Genomic DNA, 27,470 nt, shown 5'->3' on the forward strand with positions numbered 1-27,470 from the left:
GTGTCGTCGCTCTTTGATGGTGATTTTTTTACGCATGCTCATGATGACGTCGGAATCATACAATCGATTCTTGTTTTTGGCAGATATTTTTTGTGTGAATGTGGAAAGGGTTTGGCGCCTCCATTGTATTGAAACTAAACGGTTTATGTCGACACATGTAGAACAAGGTTGCCCTGCCCTAATGAGTGTTACGGGTAGCACATGTGGCGATTGATATTAACACGGGTCGGGGAGAGGTTTAACTCCACGGCTTTATATTGATATTTCATCAACAGGGTTGATATGACTGATATTCAAAGACCTGAATGAGGCAATGTGTCAAAAGAATATCCACATAGTATGGACTAAAAAAGTTTATTCTTATTTTGATATATTAGACTTTTCTGTTATTGAAAGGGTGCATCAAAGTACAAGACATCCCGAAACATTACCCAGTAGAATTTGTTTGTTTGTTTGTTGTTTAACGCCGCACTCAGCAATATTCCAGCTATATGACGGCGGTCTGTAAATAATCGACCAGACAATCCAGTGATTGACATCATGAGCTTCGATATACGCAATAGAGATGGCGGACATGCGTCAACCAAGTCAGCGAGCGAGATAGGTTGACTGAAATAATGTGAAGAGACTTCTTAATATTATGTATATATATTTGTAATTGTATAAGATACAGATCGCAAAAAGACTTAGAGAAGTTATAACCACCAGTGATTAGGAGCGGCATTGTCTTTGTCCTGGCATTACTTTTTAAAATTGGCGTTATAAAAGTGTTTGCATATCCAGATGGCATTGGAAAAAATATTTGATACTCCACTAAACCGGGCAGTTCAGTATTGTCACTTTACGTCTACCATTGTATGGTCAGAATATCATTGTAGTCATTGTATCGATTTACGTTGACCAATATCTTCTTATTGTTGTCCCTTTTGATGCGTTTTATAACACATGCGCAGAGAAGCTATACAAGTGCTAATCTCTACCAGGGGTGAAGGGTTGGACCTGAAATTATTTACATTCTTTATTCTCAAATCAACATCGATCGTAGAAGAGTGAGTGAGGGAGTTGGGTTTAGCGCCGCCTTTAACAGTATCCCAGTTATATCACGGCGTGTCAGCTTAATGTGGGAGGAAAAATGATACAGGTCTCAGGAGTTTACCACTTCGGTGAAACCCACGAGCACGGGTATGGTGCTGACAAACCTAGAAACATAATCGGGGCGAACATGGATTCGAACCCAATATCATAGGTTTCTGGCGTGCCAAAGGAACGCAACTCTGCACAGCGAATCGCAGCGCCTTAGATGACTGGGCCACCCGTGCCCCCTCGTAGAAGACGGTACAAAAGGTGATCGCGTGTACTCATATAAAGAATGAGTTATTGATTGTTGCTTTACGTCGCAGCGAGCAATATCCCAGCCACATCTATGAATACTCGAATTTGGGTCAGACAAGGCAGTTGATTTGCTCGAGGAACGTTCCATACCACCAGGGTACGATGACAATCAAGGTGCCCCGTTTAATCGGCTCTTGCGACTAGCGTGGAATGCACGGGACCTATTTTGATATAATTACACCTGGATGAGGTTTTATCTGTGCCCTTAATACTTGCGCGGTTGAGTTCTCGTTTATTCACAGGCGGCATTCGTATACTTATCACACTGTCGACATGCATGGCTGGAGGAAGGAAGTGTTTTACTGGTACAATTTAAAGCGAAGGCCACATGCAGCAAACATGACTAAAGGGTGTCTAGGAATAATGTATGCAGGCTCATGTGGACCCGGAAGATGTTTACTTGATAAAGGTATAACAAACGATAAAGGATATCAACGTTGCATATTCAATATATCTTTATAATTTAACTGCAGTTTCCGGATGTTATGCCCAAAACTGAATGTGTACACTACCACAATGTGATGGAAGAAATTAGATGGACATTGATAATAGAAAAATGACTATATATGTTTATTTTTGTAATAAAACGGCCCTCCATATCATGCCTTTGGTGTCTGCAACAGGGATGAATAATGTCCCTATGCAATGAAAACAGAATAGATATCGTACTGGATTTACCCAGCCACGAGGAAATATATGTCAGAGGAAAGGTATGCGTATATTGTGAACAGAATTGTTAAGCACAACCGTTACACAGTGTTGTGAGTCTAAGGAAATATATGTTAGAGGAAAGGTATGCGTATATTGTGAACAGAATTGTTAAGCACAACCGTTACACAGTGTTGTGAGTCTAAACTATTTCAGTCCGAATGAAAAACAACAGTTACGATTAAATTTAAATGATCCAATATTGACGATGGGTTACATCTTCTTGAACAACTGCTCATCGCGTTCTTGGTACGATAATGTACTGACAACGTTGAAAAGGACAATTCTCTGTCATAGTAAGTTTGATTCAACACATTCAGAAATCATTGTGTTTGTCTGCAATCGCATTTTATATGCAAGTAATAATCTCAAATTTGGAAATTTCCAAAGTTACATAGATTCAAAACAGATTCCATGGGGCAAAACTAGTGATTGAAATTAATGAATGGATCACTCAAAATCAGTGATGCCACCAGGTGTTTGCGAAAAGTGTGAGTTATTTCCTTCTCTACCATCACTCACACAATTTACATAAAAAAGTAAGTTTTTGTTTGTTGCTGATGCGGCACGCAGTATTACGCCTGACATACGACAGCGGCCTGTAAACAATCGGGTATTGACCAGACAATCCTGTGATCAGTCTCATGAGCAATAATCCACGTCATCACAAGCATTGACCAACCATCCATTAAAGGAAGTTCCAGTGATTAAGGAGGTGGACACGACATTGTATTGCGCATTATGTTGACAAGCAAGGTGTTATGTTTAGTAAATTCATCTGGATGTCTACCATACAATACCGTAATGACTTGATCAGGATATGCTTGTCGTAAGAGGCGACTAACGGGATCGGGTGGTCAGGCTCGCTGACTTGGTTGATGCATGTCATTTGATACCAATTGCGTGGATCGATACTCATGATGTCAATCACTGGATTGTCTGGTCCAGACTCGATTATTTACAGACCGCCGTCATATAGCTGGAAATATTTACGGCGTTAAACAACAAACAAACAAACCAGCCAACGACTTGAAAAGGCATTTGATGCCTAAACCTTGATACAATGTTTCAGTTTGGCACAAGCACTGGTTACACCTTCTACACCTTCATCGAAAATGGACATCGGCGTATTTTCCCTTTTAGTGTTTGATGAAATGTTACCTTGTTGCAGGTCATATCAAGAATAAAAAATAAACAAAAAACAAGCCAGTTCTGACATGGAAGTAGGATTAGGCCAGTAGAGTAGATCCTTTCATATGGATCGTTGAATCATTTGATCAGCTGTTACAATCTCAATAATATTGACTTCATGAACCTGGCAAATAATTCAAAGCCCTTCAAATGAAACAATCTGGTAAGACTGGATAACTGTGTTCAATAACACGCCACGGAGTCATAAAGCGCACTTTCCCCTTATCTTATGTAATAGGAAATGTTAGCAGGTCAAAAACGCACTGTAATTAAATGCCACGCAAGAGAACGCTGAATTCAAAGTAAAATAGATCCATTCCACATTCATAGTTGAATCATTTCATCTGATTTTATTACGTAAAATAATATTGATATGAACCTGGAAAATTATTCAACATCCTTCTGAAAACTATTTGCTAAAACTGGATAATTGGCACCAAGGCATATATCCTGAATTAATTGAACAAACCTTGGCTGGTGTTACAGAAGGCCCCTAGTCGTTAAAATATTGGGTCTTATTAACAATGAAAATCCTTTTTCAGTAATTCAGCTAGTCCAAGTAGAATCATGCAGTCTTACTGTGTGTGCATGGCAAAACGAAATACAGTTTACATAACACAAGGATTTGGGGGCATATCTTGTGTTATGATTTTATCCATACAGATTCAAATGCTTATTTGTTTTTAAATCAATTCAGTAGCTGTTGTTACATATTTTACATAGACACAGATGCCGTGTAATATTATACTTATAGGTATTATATTGCCGTTATATTGCTGGAATATTGCTAAACGCGATGTAAAACCATATTCACTCATAGCATTATAGCATAATGCGATTATTTCTAATAACATCTTTCCAGGTTTTTGGTATGTTTGATAGAACCTGGTACTAGTCAATGATTGTGCCTTTTATTTGGTAGTCTCTTTTTTGTTCATTGAAGGTTCATTATTATTCTTCAGTATATCGTTCATAGTTTATAGTCCCTTTTAAACCAGTTTCTTTTAATAATATACAATAAAACATTCGAGGATTACAGTAGAACATTTGGGATATACCAGTGAAGCTTTGCATTCCGTTTTAGTACAGGTCATCACTTTTATGGTCCATGATTGTTATCTGTATCTACACATGGCTAAGGATCCAGTATTGCCAATATTCTCCAAGTGTTTTATATCAATACATTTGAAATTTTATTTGTACTAGACTTCACCTCCTGCATGTATTTATGTTGACAAGGTTAGGATTCGCCATGCATGTGGTGCATTGTTGAAAATCTTAAAGAAAGGTCCGTATGGTTATTTCCATTGTCTTTTCGATCAGTATCTTTGTTCAACTCATGTGATTACCGATTATAGAAGTGCGATATGATGGAAGCAACACACCTAATAATATGTAAGGAACACAATGGTAACATTGTACTGTTCTGTTTAGTGAGGTATTGCACAGTGATGCCATTCTGTACTGTTCTGTCTGACGAGGTATTACACAGTGATGCCATTCTGTACTGTTCTGTCAAACGAGGTATTGCACAGTGATGCCATTCTGTACTGTTCTGTCTAACGTGGTATTGCACAGTGATGCCATTCTGTACTGTTCTGTCTAACGCGGTATTGCACAGTGATGCCATTCTGTACTGTTCTGTCTAACGCGGTATTGCACAGTGATGCCATTCTGTACTGTTCTGTCTAACGCGGTATTGCACAGTGATGCCATTCTGTACTGTTCTGTCTAACGCGGTATTGCACAGTGATGCCATTCTGTACTGTTCTGTCTGACGAGGTATTACACAGTGATGCCATTCTGTACTGTTCTGTCTGACGAGGTACTACACAGTGATGCCATTCTGTACTGTTCTGTCTGACGAGGTATAACACAGTGTTGCCATTCTGTACTGTTCTGTCTAACGAGGTATTGCACAGTGATGCCATTCTGTACTTTTCTGTCTAACGAGGTATTGCACAGTGATGCCATTCTGTACTGTTCTGTCTAACGAGGTATTGCATAGTGATGCCATTGTGTACTGTTCTGTTTGACGAGGTATTGCACAGTGATGCCATTCTGTACTGTTCTGTTTGACGAGGTATTACACAGTGATGCCATTCTGTACTTTTCTGTTTGACGAGGTATTACACAGTGGTGTCATTCTGTACTGTTCTGTCTAACGATGTATTACACAGTGATGCCATTCTGTACTGTTCTGTCTAACGAGGTATTACACAGTGATGCCATTCTGTACTGTTCTGTCTAACGAGGTATTACACAGTGATGCCATTCTGTACTGTTCTGTTTGACGAGGTATTACACAGTGATGCCATTCTGTACTGTTCTGTCTGACGAGGTATTACACAGTGATGCCATTCTGTACTGTTCTGTCTAACGAGGTATTGCACAGTGATGCCATTCTGTAGTGTTCTGTCTGACGAGGTATTACACAGTGATGCTATTCTGTACTGTTCTGTCTGACGAGGTATTGCACAGTGATGTCATTCTGTACTGTCCTGTCTGACGAGGTACTACACAGTGATGCCATTCTGTACTGTTCTGTCTAACGAGGTATTGCACAGTGATGTCATTCTGTACTGTCCTGTCTGACGAGGTACTACACAGTGATGTCATTCTGTACTGTTCTGTCTTACGAGGTATTACACAGTTATGTCATTCTGTACTGTTCTGTCTAACGCGGTATTGCACAGTGATGCCATTCTGTACTGTTCTGTCTAACGAGGTATTACACAGTGATGCCATTCTGTACTGTTCTGTCTAACGAGGTATTATACAAGTATGATATCTGTAGGGTTTAGCCTGATGGGGTATTTCAGAATGATGACATGACATTCTGTACTGTTCTGTCTAACGAGGTATTATACAAGTATAATATCTGTAAGGTTTAGCCTGATGGGGTATTTCAGAATGATGACATGACATTCTGTACTGTTCTGCCTTGTGGGGTACTACAAAAGGATGACATTCTGTATTGTTCTGCTTAATGAGGTTTTATACAAGTATGATATTCTGCGGTGTTTCACGTTATGACGTGTTACACAAGGGTGACATTCCGCACTGACCTATATGCTTCAGTATTCGTCAATTAAAACCTGCAGTGTTATGTCTGGTGAATTGTAACATGATTAACATTCTGTACCGTTTTGCCCGATGACGAATTATGACCCAAGAATGGCATTCTGTAATTTTCTGCCTGACGAATTATGACACAAGAATGACATTCTGAAATTTTCTGCCTGACAAATTATGACACTAAAATGATATTCCGTACTTTCTGTCATATTAGATATTACACAAAGGTGTCAATATAAACTTTACCGTGTTGTGACGTATTATATTTGTAAGGTTACCCTTTTCTAAATATACTGTGTTTTCCATTCGGTTGAGTTGGCGGCGTGTGGTTTTGAATAGTTAATTCGTCTCATCTGCTGGTAACATAACACTAAACACATGGCTTTGTGTTAGAAAAGATAATGAAAGGAAGAGAAGAGATGGATACGTATCATGGGTTGAATCTAATGTTTTATTAGGTTGCCGAGTTGATTTACCTATCACCAACAATCGCATTTAAGCAAATCACTCGTTTCGTTCGTCGTGATCTGAAAAAAAGATTCATTCATGGTGGAATCAGAATTATATACTCATTGGTAATAGCCATGTTATACACAGCAGGCTTTCAACTTTATGTTGTATAGTGTTGTCAACGTAAATAATGTAACAACGTCTCGCCAACACGAATTGTTTGATCTAATCTTAAAACAGGGATGTTCTCTTCATTTAGTCTGGAACAGTATATTATTAAGACGGAAAAAACATCACCAGGAAGTACTTTCGTGACACTTCGTTAACAAATCGATAATTATTGACTTCTATATCTCCGAATATAACATATGACATATGTAGTTTGGACGGCTTAGGCGAACTTTGCTGACCGTATACAGTGTTACACGTTTCAAATCTTAGCTAAATCGTTCGACGAGCTTGTTCAGCTATTCTCAGGAACAGTCAACTAGATGCTATAGACGTTATCTGGACGTTATCTCTACCCCTCCCCTACACTCATATACAGACAGGCAAGTATGATTGTAAGGACTAAAAGCCTGTAGCTGCTCAACACCCGGCAATTTAGCCTTACCCATGCTCTGCGGCAGCCTGCATGAACACCGACCTCGGTAGGCGTTAAAGCTGTCCCTGAAAGCATAAAACTATTATTTACTCTATGTACGTTTGTATATCCCAATACACCACCAAAGCCATCCCTTATATGGAGAGACACGTGAGCTTTGAGATTTACTTCCTTGTTGTAGCTATACAAAAGCTGAAGCTCTCTCCCCGCGCTGCACTCGTTGACTGGATAAGGTGCATATACACTTCGTGTTAAACAGCGGGAGAGACGAAGGGACCTACGTTACTGATGGTGCGCCCCAGAATGGTATGTTCATACAAACATTGTTTCTTCTGTATTTTCCATTGCCATAGATAAATATATATGGCCATCATGTTTTAGACAATGAAACGGGATGTCTATAGATACCTGTTTTCATACGTGGAGAAATAGATGATCATATAACACTCGCTGTTGATATAACAGTTGGATATTTGTGAATTTCGTCTTATCCCGAAGCGCAAGTTGGATTAACAACAGTTGCACTGATTTGCGGTTATAGACACATTGATGACGTTCTGCTACTCCCGGTAGTGAGGGTGTAATCAGAACATATTAATCTATAACGTGCAGCACCAACGTAAAGGTCCTCCTGACATTAGTCGTCCGTTATACATGTACCAAAAACAATTAGTATTTAAGATTTATTCCTTTACATACACATATTCAAAAGATACAGTTTATGAAAACTATTTGTAAATTTGTAAAGTATTCCCTTATTTCACAATTTCCCATTCTTACTATGTGACATTTAAAGTGATGAAATATTTGTCAAACTTTGTTCACTTTCTCCATGTTAATCTTTGCAACAGAACGGTCTATGGGCATGTAGATGTAGGCTTTAACACAGGTACAAACTGAACTTAGCCTAAAGACGAAACTTGTTATGGTATTATGGAAACTGATGAAGTTGTAATAATAAATGTCTGTAAAATTGATTTCGGGCGAGTATATCGATATCTGGTGTTCCCACCATGTTGGACGAAACATGCACGCCACCTTGATGGCATACTGGCGTATGGTTACTCTTGGTATAGCCCGCCAAGAGCTGCCCCAGGCTGGGCCGCATTGGTCGGTGCTTGGTCTCTGGCCAGAACATTGCCAGTCTCGATTATCCGACGAAACAGAATCCATTTAGCGTAAAAGGCAAAATAGTCGTGAAAAGTATATGCATGGATCACTGACAATCAGCGATGACACCAGGGCCCACTTGCACAAAGCGATCTTAGCGCTAAGATTATCGTAACTCCCATACTTTAACATAGGCTTACACTAGTCTTAGCGCTAAGATCGCTTTGTGCAAGTGGGCCCAGGTGTTCGCGAAAAAGGAAAACAAGCCCTGCCCTACCGGTAGCGCCCACCACTCAATCTGCAAATAGAATGTATATGTTTGTAGCATAACACCACAAAGCAGTACTCCTGCCATGCGACGGTAAACAAATCGACAAGGAAGTATATTACTGTTCAAAAGAACTAGTCAAGCTTATTGCACACTGGCTCTAGATATATGTGTAGCCTAGTTTGACACACAATATGATTATTATAAACGGGTGTGCTTGACAGCAGCGAAAACTTTAGGAAATTCATTTGGATAGAATAACGCAACTGTCATAGAACATACTGTTTAAGGTAAACAAGTGACACGAAAGCCCATTTACTGCTTTTGTTGAGACTGAAAACGACATGTTAATTTTGAACTACGTCTCTGCTGTGTACAAGTGCAGAGATTCTTATGTACTTATGTATTTTAAAAGAAACCAGTAGTGCCGACCACTACCACTCGTTGTATAAAACATTAAGTGTGTGTTGCCTGACGTTCCCCACAGGGTCATTATGTTATGTGGTCATTGTGTTTGAGTATATGTAGATGCAGGTAATATGTTTCCTGTAGGCGGGGTTAAACAACAAAAAAACCCAAAAAATCCTGGAGGCAACGCAATAGTTATATCCTGGACATTATACTAGGTTCCAGGTATTATTGTTGCTGTCTATCAAAAGTATGGACTGACTAATTGTGTGTCATGGTATCATGGTTTAATCGCTCCGCAATGCCGCTAAACCCGATTTTCCCAGACACATGTATAGTAGTTCATAATTTCTATGTAATTTGCCTAGAAGTTATGTTTATACCTTGGTCAATAGTTGTTATGTTTATACCTTGGTCAATAGTAGTAATGTTTATACTTTGGTCAATAGTAGTTATGTTTATACCTTGGTCAATAGTAGTTATGTTTATACCTTGGTCAATAGAAGTTATGTTTATACCTTGGTCAATAGTAGTTATGTTTATACCTTGGTCAATAGAAGTTATGTTTATACCTTGGTCAATAGTAGTTATGTTTATACCTTGGTCAATAGTAGTTATGTTTATACCTTGGTCAAAAGTAGTTATGTTTATACTTTGGTCAATGGTAATTATGTTTATACCTTGGTCAATAGTAGTTTTGTTTATACTTTGGTCAATGGTAATTATGTTTATACCTTGGTCAATAGTAGTTATGTTTATACCTTGGTCAATAGTAGTTATGTTTATACCTTGGTCAATAGTAGTTATGTTTATACCTTGGTCAATAGAAGTTCTGTTTATACCTTGGTCAATAGTAGTAACTGTTATGTTTATACCTTGGTCAATGGAAGTTATGTTTATACCTTGGTGAATAGTAGTTATATTTATACTTTGGTCAATAGCTATATATGACAATGTCATACTACATGAACTGCAGATAAATGCGAAAGAGTTGGTCTGTCCTTTGCACACAACTACAGCTGACAATGCTCCGATGCAATGATTTTCAAGGGTGCAACTGAGAAATGAAGTTTTTAATGCTTACTTGAGTCAATATAATCATCACACACACACACACACACACACACACACACACACACACACACACACACACACACACACACACACACACACACACACACACACACACACACAAACACACACACAAACACACACACACACGACGTTTTCCTGGGCGGGAGGTATTAAAGTAACGCATAACATTTGTACTGTTGTTCTGTTTTCGTTTTAGGATATGAAGATACCACTGGTGGATAGGACTTGCCAATGTCGGTATTGTTTAAAGTGATATATATATAAATGATAAATACTTGTAAGATTGCTTGTAACATTATCCTAAGGTAATCTAATATGAAATATTTAATAACTTAACCCATGTATTGCTCTTTTGTCTGTGCTTCTTCTCATTTGCACTTCTTGAGCACGTCGTCTAATGATGGGGTAAGTATAAGCGAATTGCTGGAACTAACATGCTTTTTGTGGTGAGTATTTACGCTTTGTGAGAATCTGGAGTGAGGTGTGCAAGGGGATGAATGTGTCATGATGTCCGGATTTGTCATCAAAATTGTAGAGTAAATGTCACAAATATATGAAGCAATTCACTTAGTGGAGCTGACAAATGAAAGGATTTGCCTTGTGACTTTAACTAAAACAGATCGTTAATTATCATCGACTAATATGCAATATAAAAGTCACAAGGAATATCCTTTCATATCCTGGCCTGATATTGTAGTGAACAATTTACATTTAGCAACAACCACTACAACGCCACCAACGTGTGGCCCCATGACAGATGCCTCTCTGGACGAGGACTGCTCCTACGCGCGATGTGTGGCCGTCAACAGCTCGTGTGTGACGACGTCAGCGGGAAGCCGTAGATGTGCCTGTGTTAACAAGAACGTGCAGATATCGGCTACAGAATGCTCATTGGGTAAATATGAGTTATTGTGTACATCATAATTGTAAGAATGAATAAGGAATACGTTTACTACCCTGGTAACGATGGATAGTACTGTCAACGATCTTCATTCAAGTCTCTGTGTTTCAGGACCAAGTGTTCTGTCAAGTACCACAAACTACATCTTCAACACAGATCTATCTAGAACGTCAGTAACTGGTAAGTCGCCCTTAGAAGCAATCGTCGTGTTTGACCGACAACTTAAATATATGCAATTGTTACGTTATCGTCGTGGTCCATTCGTTAATAAAAGAGTTTAGGCGAATGATATTATTATATTTTTCAGTGGGATCAATCATGTTTGATGGGCTTAGTACTTTCCCCACAAATACCTTCTCCATAGAAGGTCAAGTATATCCTGATGAGGGGATCCTGGACCTCATGAGAAACTCGAGTCACATTGATGTGGCACTGGTCAAGGAAATAAGCGATGCTAACACATTTGTGGTGGCGTTACGTGCAACCTCCGGTGCGTTCACTGTGCAGCAGGTTGTGACCGTCAGGATCACATCCTCCTCCTTCACACCAGAAGACGTCACAGTTATGCTAGTGGAGGGAACCAGGAAAGGCACGCTGATAACTGACGTGAGGACTATTGGTAGTTTGGGAGGGTACAGCAACTTCGAAATGGAGACCACAGATCAGACAGCAAGGGCCCTGTTCAATGTGACCACATCGGGGCAGGTTCTTTGTGGACGAGATATGTTTTTGATTGACTTTACCAATAACGACACAGTAGCTAAAGAATATATATTCAGTGTCAAAGCGACAAAGGGAGGACAGAGCGCAACAATTGCAACATTTTACATCTTGTTATTCAAGAGTACTTTTACAACAACGTTAAGAGAAAATTGGAAAGGCAATATCTTGAGCTATACTATAACAAGCTCTAAGTTCCAGGTTGCTATTAATGACACGCTCCCATATAGACTAAAACTATCAAAGGACTTGACGACAATTAGTCTGGCAAAAGAAGTTGACTACGAAGCTGGTATCACAAGTATGAATTTTAAACTTGATCTTGTCACGACGACCAGTACAAAGTCAACTACAGTAGATGTCCACATAAACATTGAAGACCAAAATGACGAACGCCCAAAATTTAAAAAAGCAGTTTACGAATTTTCTCTGCTTGCTGGATCTAAGGGGAATAGTGTAGTCGGCGTTGTTGATGTTACTGATAGAGATACAGTTGGGCAGACAACATTTAGTCTGGAAGGTAGACATAAAGACGACTTCAGCATAAACGACGATGGTGTTTTGACATCAAAAGTGGATTTAACAAGAGGCCGTTTCCCCTCCGCGATCCCCCTCCGGGTCAAGGCTTATGATGGAGTAACCTACTCTGATGAAGCCAACATCACTGTCTATCTCATCTCCTACACCATTAATGCAGTCAACCTCAACAAGACATTCCGTGGCAGAGTCAGTGAAAACAGTCCAGGAGCATTTGTGGCCAATGTCGCAGTGTCAAACCATACCGGTTACAAATTTGCAAATCCTCAGGCTGACAGATTCTTCAGCCTGGATTCTAAATCTGTAAGTACCACGGCATGCACCAGTGTTGTCCTCCAATCTTGTCCACTAAAATATATGCATGGTAAAATATTTGTTACTGTATTCTTGTGTGGCCTCAATTATAATGGACTGAGTTATTACCCTTGTAATATCCGTATAGCCGAGTCAGTGTTTAAGATACATATTAAAATAATCCTCTCTAATCTATCAAGGGGCTCGTCACAACAGCTATTGGCCTAGACCGAGAGAACGACGACCAGGCAGATACTGCATTCACCATTCAGGCTTACATGGATAGTGTCGACCAGTGCTCCCCTGTTGTGAGTAGCAATATTAGGAAGCTGAATGTATGTGTGTTAGGATTTACAACAACGACCGGTACATACTACCTGAAAGATATGTGTTTAGTGTTCGGTTACATGCATATTTCATCACTATATATCTTAACAGTCATGACCCATACTTACGTATGTAGATATGTTTGGTGAAAGTTTATAATTAATGAACTGATTTCGGACGCTCAAACTAAAAGTAGTCAAAGAAGATTAAACTGAAGACATTTCTCCTTGAAATTAACCTTTACTTAAAGAATAAGTATATTATATAACATTCTATCCCACAGACGATTGGTCAACTCATTACGAATATAACGGACTTGAACGACAATGCGCCAGAATTCTCTAGACCTTCTTATACAGGAAGTGTAAAAGAAAACTCCATTCAAGGAACCCTGGTTGTTGGTTTGGTGAGTGTGATAATCGTGATTTTGATTTAACCGAGACACATATAACTTTACATATGTAAACATATAGATATCACTGAAAGGCAGATAACACTGAAAGGCATTCATTCGGCCAGATTGCAAATTAGCTTGCAACAGTGGTGTATTGCTAAGTCATGTATAACGTGATGAACTTAGGAACCTTAATCAAACATGTAATGAAGTTCATATTCTATTGAGCAGGTGGACATAGCTGTTACCGACGAAGACGTTGGAGTGAATGGTTTTGTAAACTTCGCTTTGACGGGACCTGGGAAGACCTATTTTGCTGTTGAGAAATCAAACCACAACAAATTCACCATAAAAACCAGTGGAACCCTGATTGATAGGGAAGTAACTCCATACGTAGTCCTGACATTAACTGGAACAGACAATCCATCTAATCCTAACACAGGCACCACTACACTCAACATCACAATCATAGACGTCAACAACAATGCACCACAGTTCAACGGCGGGACGACCGTATTTTGGGTGGAAGAAAACGTTGGACCAAAGACTATCACTACGTTAACAGCCACAGACAAGGATGAAGGCTTCAATGCCAAGGTATCGTACTCATTGAAAGATGGGGGATTTGGTTTCTTCAAAGTTAACGAAAGCACTGGCAAAGTATCGACAATCAAGGCAATAGACAGAGAAAACAGGAAAGTCTTCAACCTGTCAATCGAAGCAAGGGACCAAGGGTCGCCTTCTCTAGAATCCGTGTTGAATATTATCGTCAATATTCGTGATGTAAACGATGAAAAGCCTGCATTTACGGAGAGATTGTACAAGGGTTCTTATACGGAAAATAGTCCATGTGCCAGAAGCATCCTAACAGTGAATGCAACAGACCAGGACGAAGGAAGCAATGCCACCATCACGTTCTCAACAACAAGTCCTAACTTTACAGTCAATAATATCACTGGCGCAATCAGATGTATGATTCCTCTCGACTATGAAAACATGCAACAACATCTGATAGAAATAAAAGCAGAGAACCCAGGGTTTCCCACAATGAGCGCCACAGTAACAGTTGAGATAAACGTTGAAGACGAAAATGACAACCCTCCACGTTTTGATGAAGCCAAGTATCAGCCTGAGATAACAACGTTGGAGTGGGTGACCAACAACCCTGTCGATGTTTTTGAAGTCACGGACGATGATTCTGGAACGAATGGCCTATTTATACTCTCCATGAGTGGGGAGACGGACAAATTCTACATTGATGGAGACACTGTGGGTGTGTTACGCATCAAAGAGGGCGCAAGTCAACCCGATGCTTCCACAACATATAACTTTGACGTTACAGCTACAGATAAAGGTTCTCCACCGCTAAGTGTCACAGTCCCAGTATCAGTTGATGTAAAGAAAATACAAGGCACTAGTACTGTACGGTTCAGTTCTAAAGACTTAAGGTTTTCAATTGTGGAGAACCGATTATGTACCACATCTTTCGGAAGAGCAAATGCTTCTCATGACGCCAGCGTGTCAGTTCGCTATACCTTAATCAATGGCGGGGATTTCCGTATTAATACTAGTAGTGGAGCGTTGACTTGCGGTAAAGCACTGGATCGTGAGGCAGCACCAAATCATACCATGATCGTCCGCGCCAGGGATATCGCCACTAACGCCTCGGACCTGGCTGTTGTAAGTGCGGGTTTCCTCCATATATCAATCACTTATAGCTCGTATAGAACGAATTTCGAAAAGTTGTCTCGCTCCAAACGATACTTTCTATTTGGCGTCATGTAGGTTTCGACTTTTTCCCCGATTCTCTATTTTTCTACAGCACAGGAAACTGCACTTGAATATAAACTTTTGAAGGAGGGATAGATTACATAGGGAACACACAACGAGACAGAAGTTATAAAGCAATGACAAGGACTTAAGAGTGAAAGTATTTGCATTTTTGCGGTATTATTGTTTCCTGTTGTCTGCACATGTAATGAAGCTACATCCAAAACGTTTATATTTTTAAGGATCAACATGAGAACAGTATGTGAGCCGTTGTAACATTTTAAAGATTTGATGTGATTGTTTCAGGTTACAGTACACATTTTGGATGTTAATGACAATGGACCAGAGTTTCTGGCATCTTCAGGACAGCTCGTCTTTCAAGTTAAGGAAAATTCTCCTGGCAAGGAGATCGGACGCATCATTGCCAAAGATGAGGATGCAGATGAAAATGGAAGAATAACGTACAGCATTGTATCGCAGACACCTCGGACACGTAAGTTGTTAAATGTTATTGATGACACTGCGTCTAAGGAAGGTGCAGATATTGATGCCAAACGTTACTGTTTGTCTTAACATGAATATGCTAGTAATATCTTCAATTTATTAAGTTGTGATTGTAATTGTGAACATAACTGGAGCCAGTAGTGCCTTGTGCAAATTAATTAGGATTGTTTCCCGGGGTTTCAAGTTTTTTATACAATAATATATATATAGTTTACAAAACATATACTTATATATATTATGCTCAGTGTTAGCATTTACGGGTGTTATTATATAATTTGTCATATTCGTCTTCACTGTATTTGTTTTACTTTTTCGTTTTACCTTTTTCAATTCAATGTTTCATTTCGTATTTACAGTATTGAATGTGTTGTACGATTTGCAGATTTCTCGATAAATCCTGGAACCGGCAGTGTCACTGTTTCGGGAGATGTAGACAGAGAAGTTTATGAAAAATACAACTTAACCATCAAGGTAACACAAAAACTAAACACTAAACTATGGCTTGACTACACAACGAAACGTCAACGTATTCAAAATATTGGTAATTTATTTCACAGTTTCTTGATTGATTTTATGGCGACTGAAATATGCATCTCACATTCCATGCTTAATTTCAAGGCGGCAGACAATGGAGATGCTCCGAGAACTGCAACAACAAGTGCCACGATCCTTGTCCTGGATAGCAACGACAATCCCCCTACATTCCAAACAACGTATGCAGTGACAGTAAAAGAAGATAGTGCCATTTCCGCATCGGTATGTACATAAGACAATATACATAGTTAACTAATGGATACACTGCGGTAAGGGTTGGGACACTGACGCCAATCAATGTGTCCAGTTTTATATATCGAAGGTATCACGCGAGTGTGTTTGGGTATGGTAAATATCCCCGTTTATGGAATAAACATTGTATTTCAGAGCCTTTGCGCTAAATGCATATTGTCTATTCATAACACAGAACATTTACGATCCCAAATCACACAAGCATCACAACCTCTTAATCATGTAATGTCATTCTTGAATTCTATTGAAAAAAATATTCTTTTCTCTCACAAATGGTACCTGAACGGAACCAGGAATGTGTGTATCAATATATTATAAGGTCACAAACAAGGACAGTGATAAGGCGACAGCAAGCAATATTGTTCCAATCGTGGCATAACTGTGGCATCAGTGGCGTCACGACGACACAGGCAAAAAGACAATTGGCAACACAAAATTTCCAAGGTTTTTTTAAAGCACAAAACTAATGTTGTCAGTCTAAGCCCTTCGCGGCAGTAAATCTGTTTGCCCGCCAGAGTAACTTCCCTTTGTCAAAAGGAGCTACTCTTATCTTTAATATCACGTTTGTTTAGAATACGTCTGGTTTGCTTAGTCATTACATTATCCTAACGTTCAGAAAAGCAGCCAGATGTCCAAAACAGCGACAAAATGAAACAAAGTAAATGTTTGGCCATTTTTCGGCCAATCCAACTTTTTCTAAATTCGGGAAATAACCCTAAGCCGCCGAGGTCCACAAGCACAGCTTCCCAATTTGTATCTCTTAATGGTGCCTAAACTTTAAAAGACCTCAGCTACACCCCTTTGAAACATCTGTAAGTATCTTGGACTATTATTTTGATAATGATGACAAGTATCCGAACAATTTGTCCTGATGCCCGACAGTCAATTCTGAATCGAGTGACGATTGACGCCACGTTTGTTTGCAATCACTGAAAGTGATACCCACCTGACCTTATGATTTGCATATTTACCCGTAAATGGATACCATTTATATACGTTGGGTTTATCCTCCCGAGAATCCTACACATCATATGATACATGAATTTATGACCAGTAATTAAAGAAGGAGTAAGTAGGGTTTGCTGATTATTTCAGTCATATCATGGGGTCTGTTGGATTGAAGAAAGCACTGAATAACGCGAACAAACTCATGAAACATCAGAGCATGCCACTCGAGGGAGATAAGGCTGGGATCGATAAGAATCATAGTGGTTGTTCCAGAAGTGTTAATCACTACCATACTCACACACTAACTCTTATCCAATGTATCTGATTTCATTTGCAGCATATCGTTTGTACATTTAGAGTGAGTGAGTGAGTATGGTTTTACGCCGCTTTTAGCAATATTCCAGCTATATCACGGCGAGGGACACCAGAAATGGGCTTCACACATTGTACCCATGTCGGGAATCGAACCCGGGTCTTTGGCGTGACGAGCGAACGCTTTAACCACTAGGCTACCCGACCGCCCCTTGTACATTAAGAAATAATATTGCTTCTAATTTTAGGTGGAGAAAGTGAGTGCAACTGACAGAGACCTGGCGCAGCATGGTGCAATTGCATATGTTCCTAACACCGTGATGGTGAACGGAACTGTCTGTCCATTCAATGTGTCACTGGGTAAGAATAATCTGACGTATACTTTAAGTATTATAAGTAAACGTGTAACACCTTATAGTCAATAGCCTTCAGTGTAGCCATCCTGGTAGTGATTTTTACTGGTTCACCACAGTATAACTACTATGAAAAATGAAATGACCTTTGACAAGGGTAGTTGACTCTCTGTTTGTATGTGCACACATATCAAACACATCAAAAAGTGAATATACTTAAGGCACCGATTCATTTATCTCTTTTGTACAACATATGTAATGTTAAATAAACGGCAAAAGATGATTTGGTATGTAAATTTCACTTTAAATAAACTTGACGTCATAATATCTTCAGTATTTTGTTACTAAGTGTGGTGCAATACCTCTTCTTTAGAGACTGGAGTCGTGAAAGTGAGCGGCGACCTCGACTATGAGACGACTTCAACATATGAATGCATTGTGACTGCGGTGGACATGGAGAGATGCAGCAATTGCACAGGACGTCTCACTGGATCGACAACTATGTCCGTCACCATCCTGGATTTCAACGACAACCCGCCGGTGTTTCAGGGGGCGCCGTACCGAGCCAACATATCAAGAGACGCTAACATCAGCACTCCCGTCACTGTCGCCATCACTGCAACTGACAGGGACAGCGTCATGGACGGCAACGGAGTTGTTACATACCATATTTTATCAAGTATGTTCTGTTCATGAAATATTAGAAATTATTTATTATATTTCATGCATTGCATTAATGTCAACATACATGAATTGTATCATAGTTACACTAAGAAGGGGAGGTTACCTGACGTGATACTTGGTATCTATAATATGTCCAGTGTTATTGTCTTGATACTGCATAAACAGGATGACATATCAAAGCCCTGTGAATAGAGATGCTGAGTGGAAACAATTTTGAACAGGAAAACAATTTTCTAAACAAACCTAATACAATATTCAGGGAATGGAAGTTTCTGTTGATTCACCTTTCGAAGCACCATATAGACCTGATCAATCAGTGTGTCGAATTTCACTACCATGCAAGTGATAATATTTCTCCATGTTTTCTAGACATAAGCTACTTCAGGATTGATCGCAATTCAGGAAGAATATACGTGGCTACAACCCTAGACAAAGTCAATGATGATGAGGTCACTCTGAGGATCAGGGCGACAGATCTACCCCAAAAAGACCCTGCTATGGAAGCAATCACAAACGTAATGTAGCTGTTATATATACTGTAGTATTTAGATCATACCAAAAAACGGTTGTCCATGATGTTCATTCAGTCCATCGGGACTGATATAAGGGGCAACCGAAAGACACACAGGGACAATTGTTTCCAGCTTCTCGCATTTGACCAAACGCATTATGACTGGTATTTATCATCCAAAACTGGCTCCCACGGGAGATATCGCTTGGATGAGATCAAGCGATATCTACACTGTAGATATCGCTGCAATGAAATTACATCACAATGCTTTGCAGACCATTGTGACGTCACTGGTTACCATGACGTCACAATCAAATGACATCACTAATGGCTCTGCTACTGAAGTACTTTTTACACTGAAGACACTGCTAATTACTGTCTACAAATTGAAAAAGTTGGAAGAATGATGTTGGATGATAAATAAAATCTCTTCTCGTGTCTTTTGATATCAAATATATCAACGCTCGTTGATAAAAGTGGAAAAAATCCTCGGCAAGACTCGGAATTTTTCCACTTTTATCAACTCGTGTTTATATATTTGATATCAAAAGTCACTCGGGTGAGATTCTATATTTTATATATTGTAACGGTTTTGCTGCCAACAGATTACTATTTCCATCCTGACTGATCAGCCACGACCATTCTTCAACAAAACATACACCTTCCTGCTGACGGAGAATGAAAAGCCCGATGAGGATAAACCGGTGTCCATTAGAGCCTATGTGCGAAGGGCGAGTGTAGAAGAGTGTAACTGCACCTATGATTTAATAGGTACACCTTGCTTTGTTCTTTGTTCATGTGTGCAAATGTCTTCAAAGTTTACATGGTGTTATGCTTAAGATCCTCGCTTCTGGACATTTTATAGTGTTCTGTATAATGTTTTAGACTTAACCCGTTGCTATCCTCATAAGGGGCGGTCGGGTAGCCTAGTGGTTAAAGCGTTCGCTCGTCACGCCGAAGACCAGGGGTCGATTCCCGACATGGATACTATGTGTGAAGCCCATTTCTGGTGTCCCCCGCCGTGATATTGCTGGAATATTGCTATAATCGGCGTAAACAATATTCACTCACTCACTCACTTTCCTCATAAGTGTTACTCTTCAAAACATAATTTTATAGGCTTTAAATTGAATTCATACAAATCAATAGAAAAAAATCAATCCTCTTTTATAATGGCAATAGGTTTTAGATTTTAATTGTGTACTAACTGATATTTTCAGGTTCAGAAAATTCGAGCTTTTACATAGACAGTATGACTGGAGACTTAAGACAAAAGGACCCAATAGACCGTGAAAAAACAGGCAGTCGTTTTTATGTGAAAGTGAGGGCGACAGACCGACGCAGCCCTCATTTTAGGACAACAGATGTTGAAGTGAACGTTAAAGATGTTAACGACAACTTACCCTTCTTCGAGAACACTCAGCACAACTTCACAGTAAATCAGGTATGTATTTATTGGGTTAAAAGCTCACAGGACTGATTCACTTCATGCCCATCATTATCATCAGTATAATATTTGTCTCCTGTCGTAATATATAGTTAAAACGAACGTGAAACCACACATTCAATATCTAACATATAATTCCAAAATAATATAATAGGAGCATTGTTATTATCATTATTATTATGATTATTGTTATGATCAGTAGAAGTAGAAATAGTAGTAGTTGTCGTGATAGTAGTACTAGGAGTATTATAAGTAGTTGTAGTAGCAGTAGTAGCAATAGTAGTAGTGATAGTTGTAGTAGTATTAGTAGTAGGAGGGTCGTAAGTATACATATTTGTATTCTTCTGAAGGTAGTTATAAGTCGCTCAATTTGTCTGTCAACGTCCAAGAATAATATATTACTGGGTAAGGAGGTAACATATGAATAAAGGACTGCATCAGTCTATGCCGGAATATAATATTATATGTCCTATCAATGTCCTATGGAGAAGCCATTTAACGCCACCATACAATTGGATGAGAGATACCATGAAAAGTTATGTCCCTTGAATTCTTTTTACTTTTTACACTTTTTACACTTTTTCTGTTGCTTCGTTTGTCTATAATGCGTATATTACCAACTGAGGAAAATGTTATCGTAACTAAATACAAGAATAAACAATTCAAGCAATAAATGTAAAGGGATATCAAAGTATGTTTAAATGTTCACATTTCAGAGTGCTCCAGTTGGGCATGTGATCGGGAGAGTGATGTCGGTAGACGCTGATGAACTCAGTCACCCCATATACACAGACGTAACTGATGTTGAGGGAATCGAACTGCTGCGTAATGGAACTCTGGTAGTGAGGGCTTCTCTGCTGAACTACACAGAGGTTGATGTAAGCAGATATTTTGGAAAAAGACCGTTATTGCACTATGTGCGGTAATCAATATGTTGCCTTAAGTTCAGTTCAATAGATCATGCATGTAGTTCATTTAGACAGATATTGAGGGTTACGACACAAAGTAATCAATATTATGCCACATAATATAATTGCATATTATTATTTTGATTCATGTTCTTAAATTGATTGTTTCCAAAGACTGACGAATATGATTTTGGCAATATATACAAACGCGATTAAATATGTTATTATGGCCGAAACACTATTTTGGCAAAAGGTATTTCAGTACAGAAACATGGTGAATAGGTTTGTTATAATAAATTCATCGGGCCACATAAAAACAAATTCTAAAAAACGTCGTTCCGACCCTAGATCTAATGATACAATTTGTTTTGAAGCTAGTTATGTAGTTGGTGATTTTACAATAAAGTACTTTTCTTTTTTAAGTCCACCTTTTTGAGAACACCTGGTATCTCATTTTGATAGTGATTCGTAAACACATGTTTTTGATATAGTCGGAATGTACTTTACTACAGATTTCTTACGATTACAGAAACGCTTTTGTCGCTTTTTGATTTATATCATTGCTATCATTTAGATCAATGGATATTAAGGTTAGAGTGGTTGAAAATTTAAATTAAAATTAAAACATGACATACCTACGCATTTTGTTGTCAAAATGTGACGAGAAATATAATTGTTTATGTGGCAATACCAAAGGTTTATGAAAAAGAGTCACACACCATCGTGTCGAAGTTGAAGGGACCTACGTAAACACTTCGAATTATCCGAGGTTCGACACAACCGAAAATAATAAATAAAAAAGGGATACGCAGTCCAAGCTTTTACTTCGATACAACCGTAAGTTCGACACGTCAAAGTTCGACAAAACGGTGTTTGACTGTATTAAAAAAACCACAGGCTTAATTAATTGTGGCTCATAACCATAAGCTAAAGTAATAGACACAACAAGTGTATCGGCATGCATATGATAAAGTCGCAATGGTACTCTAAGTTTGGTAGAGATTTCCTATGATAACAGAAATGTGAAATTGCTTTCATTTAGAACAATGATAAATTTTGGTCGGAGTGGGTTAAAATTAAAATTATATTCGATCTACTTTCCCTTTTTTGTTTTCAAAAGGTGACGAGAGATATTATTGTTTATGTAACCTTATCAAAGAAATATGAAAATATTCTAAAGAACCTAGATTCAATTTGTTTTGGCTACATTACCATCAGCATTAAGTAGTATATACAACAAGTGTATCGGCTTCAATTTGCTCATCCTCAAGGAAATATATGCTGTCTCTTTACCAGATGATAGTCAGTGTGACAGAGGGCGACTTTTTCGGATCAAAAAATATATCGGCAGTAACTACAACAAAGGCCTCCATAGAAGTGCGACCAGACGATTATAATGAACATCCTCCCAGATTTGAAAAAGGTAAACTGGTTTGAGACCAGTGGAACGTACCTGAGATTCTGTTATCCTGACACCGTTATCTTGCACACGATATACTCTAGTCATGACATTACATTTTACAGGATGTTTGCCTGTATGATGACAAATCGAATATGTTGAACCTTATATAATTATGCAACGTCGATTCATCAGAAAAATGCACTTCGATGGATTTGTACTGATAATTCAGGCGTTTTAGAGACGTACGTTTTGATGACAAATGAGTGTTACACTTGATTATAATTACAGAAGATTTTTGACTTTGTATCATTGTTTGGTTATGTTTTACCTTAATGTGACGAATATGTATTCATATTTTTCGGAAGCTTATGGATTCATATTGGGGTTTAAATCTGAATCTGGTACAATAGTTAATACTGACATAAATCAATGTTGTATAAATTAACGAATACGTATTCAAATGTTTCAGTTGCTTATGAAGCGTCATTGGAGTTTTCATCTGAAACTGGTACAGAAGTTAAGATTACCAACTTCCGGGCAACGGACGCCGACGGCCACAATGTCACATACGCCATACAAACAAGAAATGATAGGGTGAGCAATTAAAACTATTTACTTGTCTTGAAGTCATGTCACATTATTCCATCACCCCGGATCTAATGGCCTCCTACATCTGTGTGAATGTATAGTGTTTCCCCATTAGTCATAGTTTAAAAAGGTTCTTTTAGATAGTATTATGTCAGTAGCCTTTATTTCCCCCGCATTCCAGTTGCTATTTATCCTGGTCCCAGTTGCCACAGATTCTGTTTCTCCTTATCTTATCATCTTCTTAACTGACGTTGTATGTGACTATATCTACATGCTTGAGTTGACCATTATTCTTCAGGAAAATCTCAAGATCGACAGCCAGACTGGGAAAATATCTGTTCACATTAAATTTGACGACACTGTGCCCGAAGTGATACAATTAGTAATAATCGCCACCGACGAAAGTCCTCATCCGAAGACTGGGTAAGTTTTTATCATACTGGCATAACCACTTTTGATTTAGGCTGATGTTGATAAAACTGATACTGATACTGATAGAGTATATGTTTGAGTGAGTGAGTGAGTGAGGTTTTACGCCGCTTTTAGCAATATTCCAGCAATATCACGGCGGGGGACACCAGAAATGGGCTTCACACATGGTACCCATGTCGGGAATCGAACCCAGGTCTTTGGCGTGACGAGCGAACGCTTTAACCACTTGGCTACCCGACCGCCCCCTATATGTTTGAAGCCAATGGCATGATTTATTGGCAGCACATGCCGTGCAGGAACAAAGTCAGTAGATCAATGGTTTGGTATGCCTGTTACAAGCAATGTGCAAACTATGTAGTCCACTCCTCAGTCACTGTTTGGCTTCTCTTTGCAGTACAACAATGCATTTCTTGAAGCAGCGGTCGAATGATTTGTGATATTTGTTTCAGATCGTGTACAGTTACGATAACCCTACAGGGATATACACAAACAACATGTGTAGCTGAAAACGCATATTCACAGCTACAACAACAGAGAGTATTATTCCTTGGGTTATTCATAGCTATGGCAGCCCTACTTGCAGTTACCAGCATTGCTGCAGTATTTGCTATATACAAGTAAGTACTCAAATGACTCCAGCCTTTCAATTATCGAGGATGTGACTCATTAACATCAATAACAAAATCTCCCGTGCAATTTCATTATGTCCTTAAAGGTAAATGCGCAGAGTTTTGGAGTTTCAGTTTCCAATTATTTTTTCAAACATTGTTTCGTTTAGGTGGAGGACTGTAAGACGAAGAACACAATATCAGGAAAATATCAACACCGCTCATGGTAAAACAACAAAAGCATCAGAACAAGCTGGATACGACTCACTAGCTGCGGGGGGCAAAGATGAAGAAACATCGTACAACAAACTCAGAGACAGAGATTTCGTAAGTCTACAGCATATCATTTTTGACACACCATTTTATAAGCTGTCGGGCAGTTGTGATCATGTGGGACTGAAAATATCATTCACAGACTATGTTCTCGTACCAACATCAGACAATAGATCACTGACTGTTACAAAACATCCACTTTAACTCACATAAGCCTCTTCACCAAAAGGGCTGTCGGGTAGCCTCGTGGTTAAAGCGTTAGCTCGTCACGCCGAAGACCCGGGTTGCATTCCCGACATGGATACAATGTGTGAAGCCCATTTCTGGTGTCTCCCGCCGTGATATTGCTGGAATATTGCTAAAAAGCGACGAAAATCTTACTCACTCACTCTTCACCAAAATGTAGGTACCTGTCTGCATGGCAGTGAAGAGTTACTTCGCTTTTTCTGTTTGACCACAATCGTTCTGTGAGGTGTTTTCATTTGGATTTATTAAGTGTTTGAAATCCAATCATGACAAGTGTTGACAACATAACTGATTTTATGTATGGTACACACATATACACCTTACTGATTATGAAAATTATTTTTTCTGTATGCAGTATTTACATTACAGTGTTCTTTTAAAATTAGCTGGTAATAATGACTAACAGCTGTCTAAATGTAAACTCTCTCGTCTTTGCAGTCATCCGGTGTTCCAAACCCAGCATATGTGTCTACAGGTCCAAGGTAAACTAAATATGAATACACATTTGGCCGTTGATATTTCTCACATACATATTTGTAAACAAAATATGAATACATCAAGTGGAACATAATATCATCAATATTTGATTTAACAGTATGAGTGTTGGAATGAAACCACTTCTATTGTGACTTGTATTTAGAATACTGATTTTCATTTAATGACTACGTTTTGAAATATCATTTTTTTTTATAATGTCTTGATCTTCTATAGTAATTTAATATCATGATCTATTTATCAAATTAGTTGAAATTTAATATGTTTACCATTTTCCAGGCCTCCATGCACACCTCCCACAGACCCTCTTCCTGACTATGTTGATGGAGGCGCCAGCAGGATATGAAAAACGTCTTCATCTACTCTCGGTTACGGGGATGAAAATATAATTATTCGCAAGAAGTGCGGTTATTGGTTGTTTTAAACATAAACATTTAAAACATGAGTTTATGAACGAGCTATACGTGCCAAAACAGTGATAATACTTTAGATCATTCCTAAACAATAACCTGTTTTGCATATGAGAAAAACTATGTCTCATAAACAAAAGGAATAATGAGTATATTTTTAATATACACCAGTTATTTGTATTTCATATAACAATGTTGATACATTTTAATGCTTTATACTAATTGCATGCCTTTTACCAGTAGTTTCATAATCATGTATATAACAACTTCTTAGTCGACACGCCTGTGATAATAATCGACGTATTGAGTCATCGTCTCCTCAAGGCTGGAACTGTTTCTCGTAGCAGTTTGAATACAACTGTCCTAATAAACACGTTTAAGCTGTTTGACTCTTTATGTATGTTTGATACTCAAGGATGTTATGCTCAAGGATTATGTTTCCATTGTTCAACTGTTTCAAGCATCATTGTCAACTGTATATAGAGTAACTCATGTCAACGTTTAAGCCTTGAAACATGTATTAGGTTTAGTTCATGTTGTTTGAATAAAATATAACGTTTCGTTTTGCATCCTTGTGTTAACAATGGGGCGTTAGTCTTGTTATCAGCAACAAATTCGCCTGGACCAGATTCTAGAATTATTATGTGTCAATCAAAATAACATATTATATTTATATTGTTGACTTGTGGTATAACAATTAACAAATATGAAAATGACCCTTCCTGAAAGTGACAAATGCCTTTCCATATTCATAAGAAATCACTTTGTGGGAGTCTGGGATTTCCAAAAGACGTCAATGTGCGGGATGTCTTTTAAAACGTATTGTGCAAACACAAACACAAACCTTTTTGGCTCTTCTTTTCGAAGAAAAGAATGGATTTCTTGAAGTACCGGTGAAGAAAGATACAGTCTCTAACAAACATCCCAGAACAATAAGTGGTAAATAAGAAAACATACAACTTTATAGTTTACAACTTCTTTATGTTATGTCAGCACTCTCGACGCTGGGGGTTAAACTACTTTCAGCCGAAATAACTCCAGGGTGTCTGTTTGAGTGAGTTAGTGAGTTTGGTTTTACGCCGCTTTTAGCAATATTACAGCAATATCACGCCGGGGGACACCAGAAATGGGCTTTACACATTGTACCCATGTCGGGATTCGAACCCGGCCTTCGGCGTGACGAGCTAACGCTTTAAACACTAGGCTACCCGGCCGCCCCGCCTCGTGTGTGATGAACTTAAACTGGAACATTGTGTTCACAGTGAGTGAGTTGAGCTTAACCGTATGGTGCTGGGTTAAGGAAATGAACGAGTGGT

The 27,470-nt window shown here is 38.7% G+C and overlaps 1 protein-coding gene across 1 annotated transcript; it reads left to right on the forward strand.

The window, feature by feature from the left end:
• The first annotated feature begins 7,586 nt into the window (after positions 1–7,586).
• Positions 7,587–26,715, forward strand: LOC124151189 (protocadherin Fat 4-like). Its single transcript, XM_048381923.1, has 23 exons — positions 7,587–7,729; positions 10,501–11,199; positions 11,317–11,385; positions 11,513–12,765; positions 12,957–13,064; positions 13,367–13,489; positions 13,709–15,157; positions 15,554–15,740; positions 16,134–16,222; positions 16,370–16,507; positions 18,046–18,157; positions 18,524–18,829; positions 19,204–19,349; positions 19,951–20,116; positions 20,566–20,789; positions 21,509–21,670; positions 22,997–23,123; positions 23,572–23,696; positions 23,989–24,113; positions 24,572–24,739; positions 24,901–25,057; positions 25,688–25,731; positions 26,024–26,715. Exons 2-23 carry the CDS (start codon positions 10,947–10,949, stop codon positions 26,088–26,090), a joined length of 5,598 nt encoding a protein of 1,865 aa, XP_048237880.1. The 5' UTR covers positions 7,587–7,729; positions 10,501–10,946; the 3' UTR covers positions 26,091–26,715.
• Positions 26,716–27,470: the final 755 nt, after the last annotated feature.

This window comes from Haliotis rufescens, unplaced genomic scaffold (genome assembly GCF_023055435.1).
Source record: "Haliotis rufescens isolate VD_foot unplaced genomic scaffold, xgHalRufe1.0.p SCAF_4, whole genome shotgun sequence".
Lineage (NCBI taxonomy): Eukaryota > Metazoa > Mollusca > Gastropoda > Lepetellida > Haliotidae > Haliotis > Haliotis rufescens.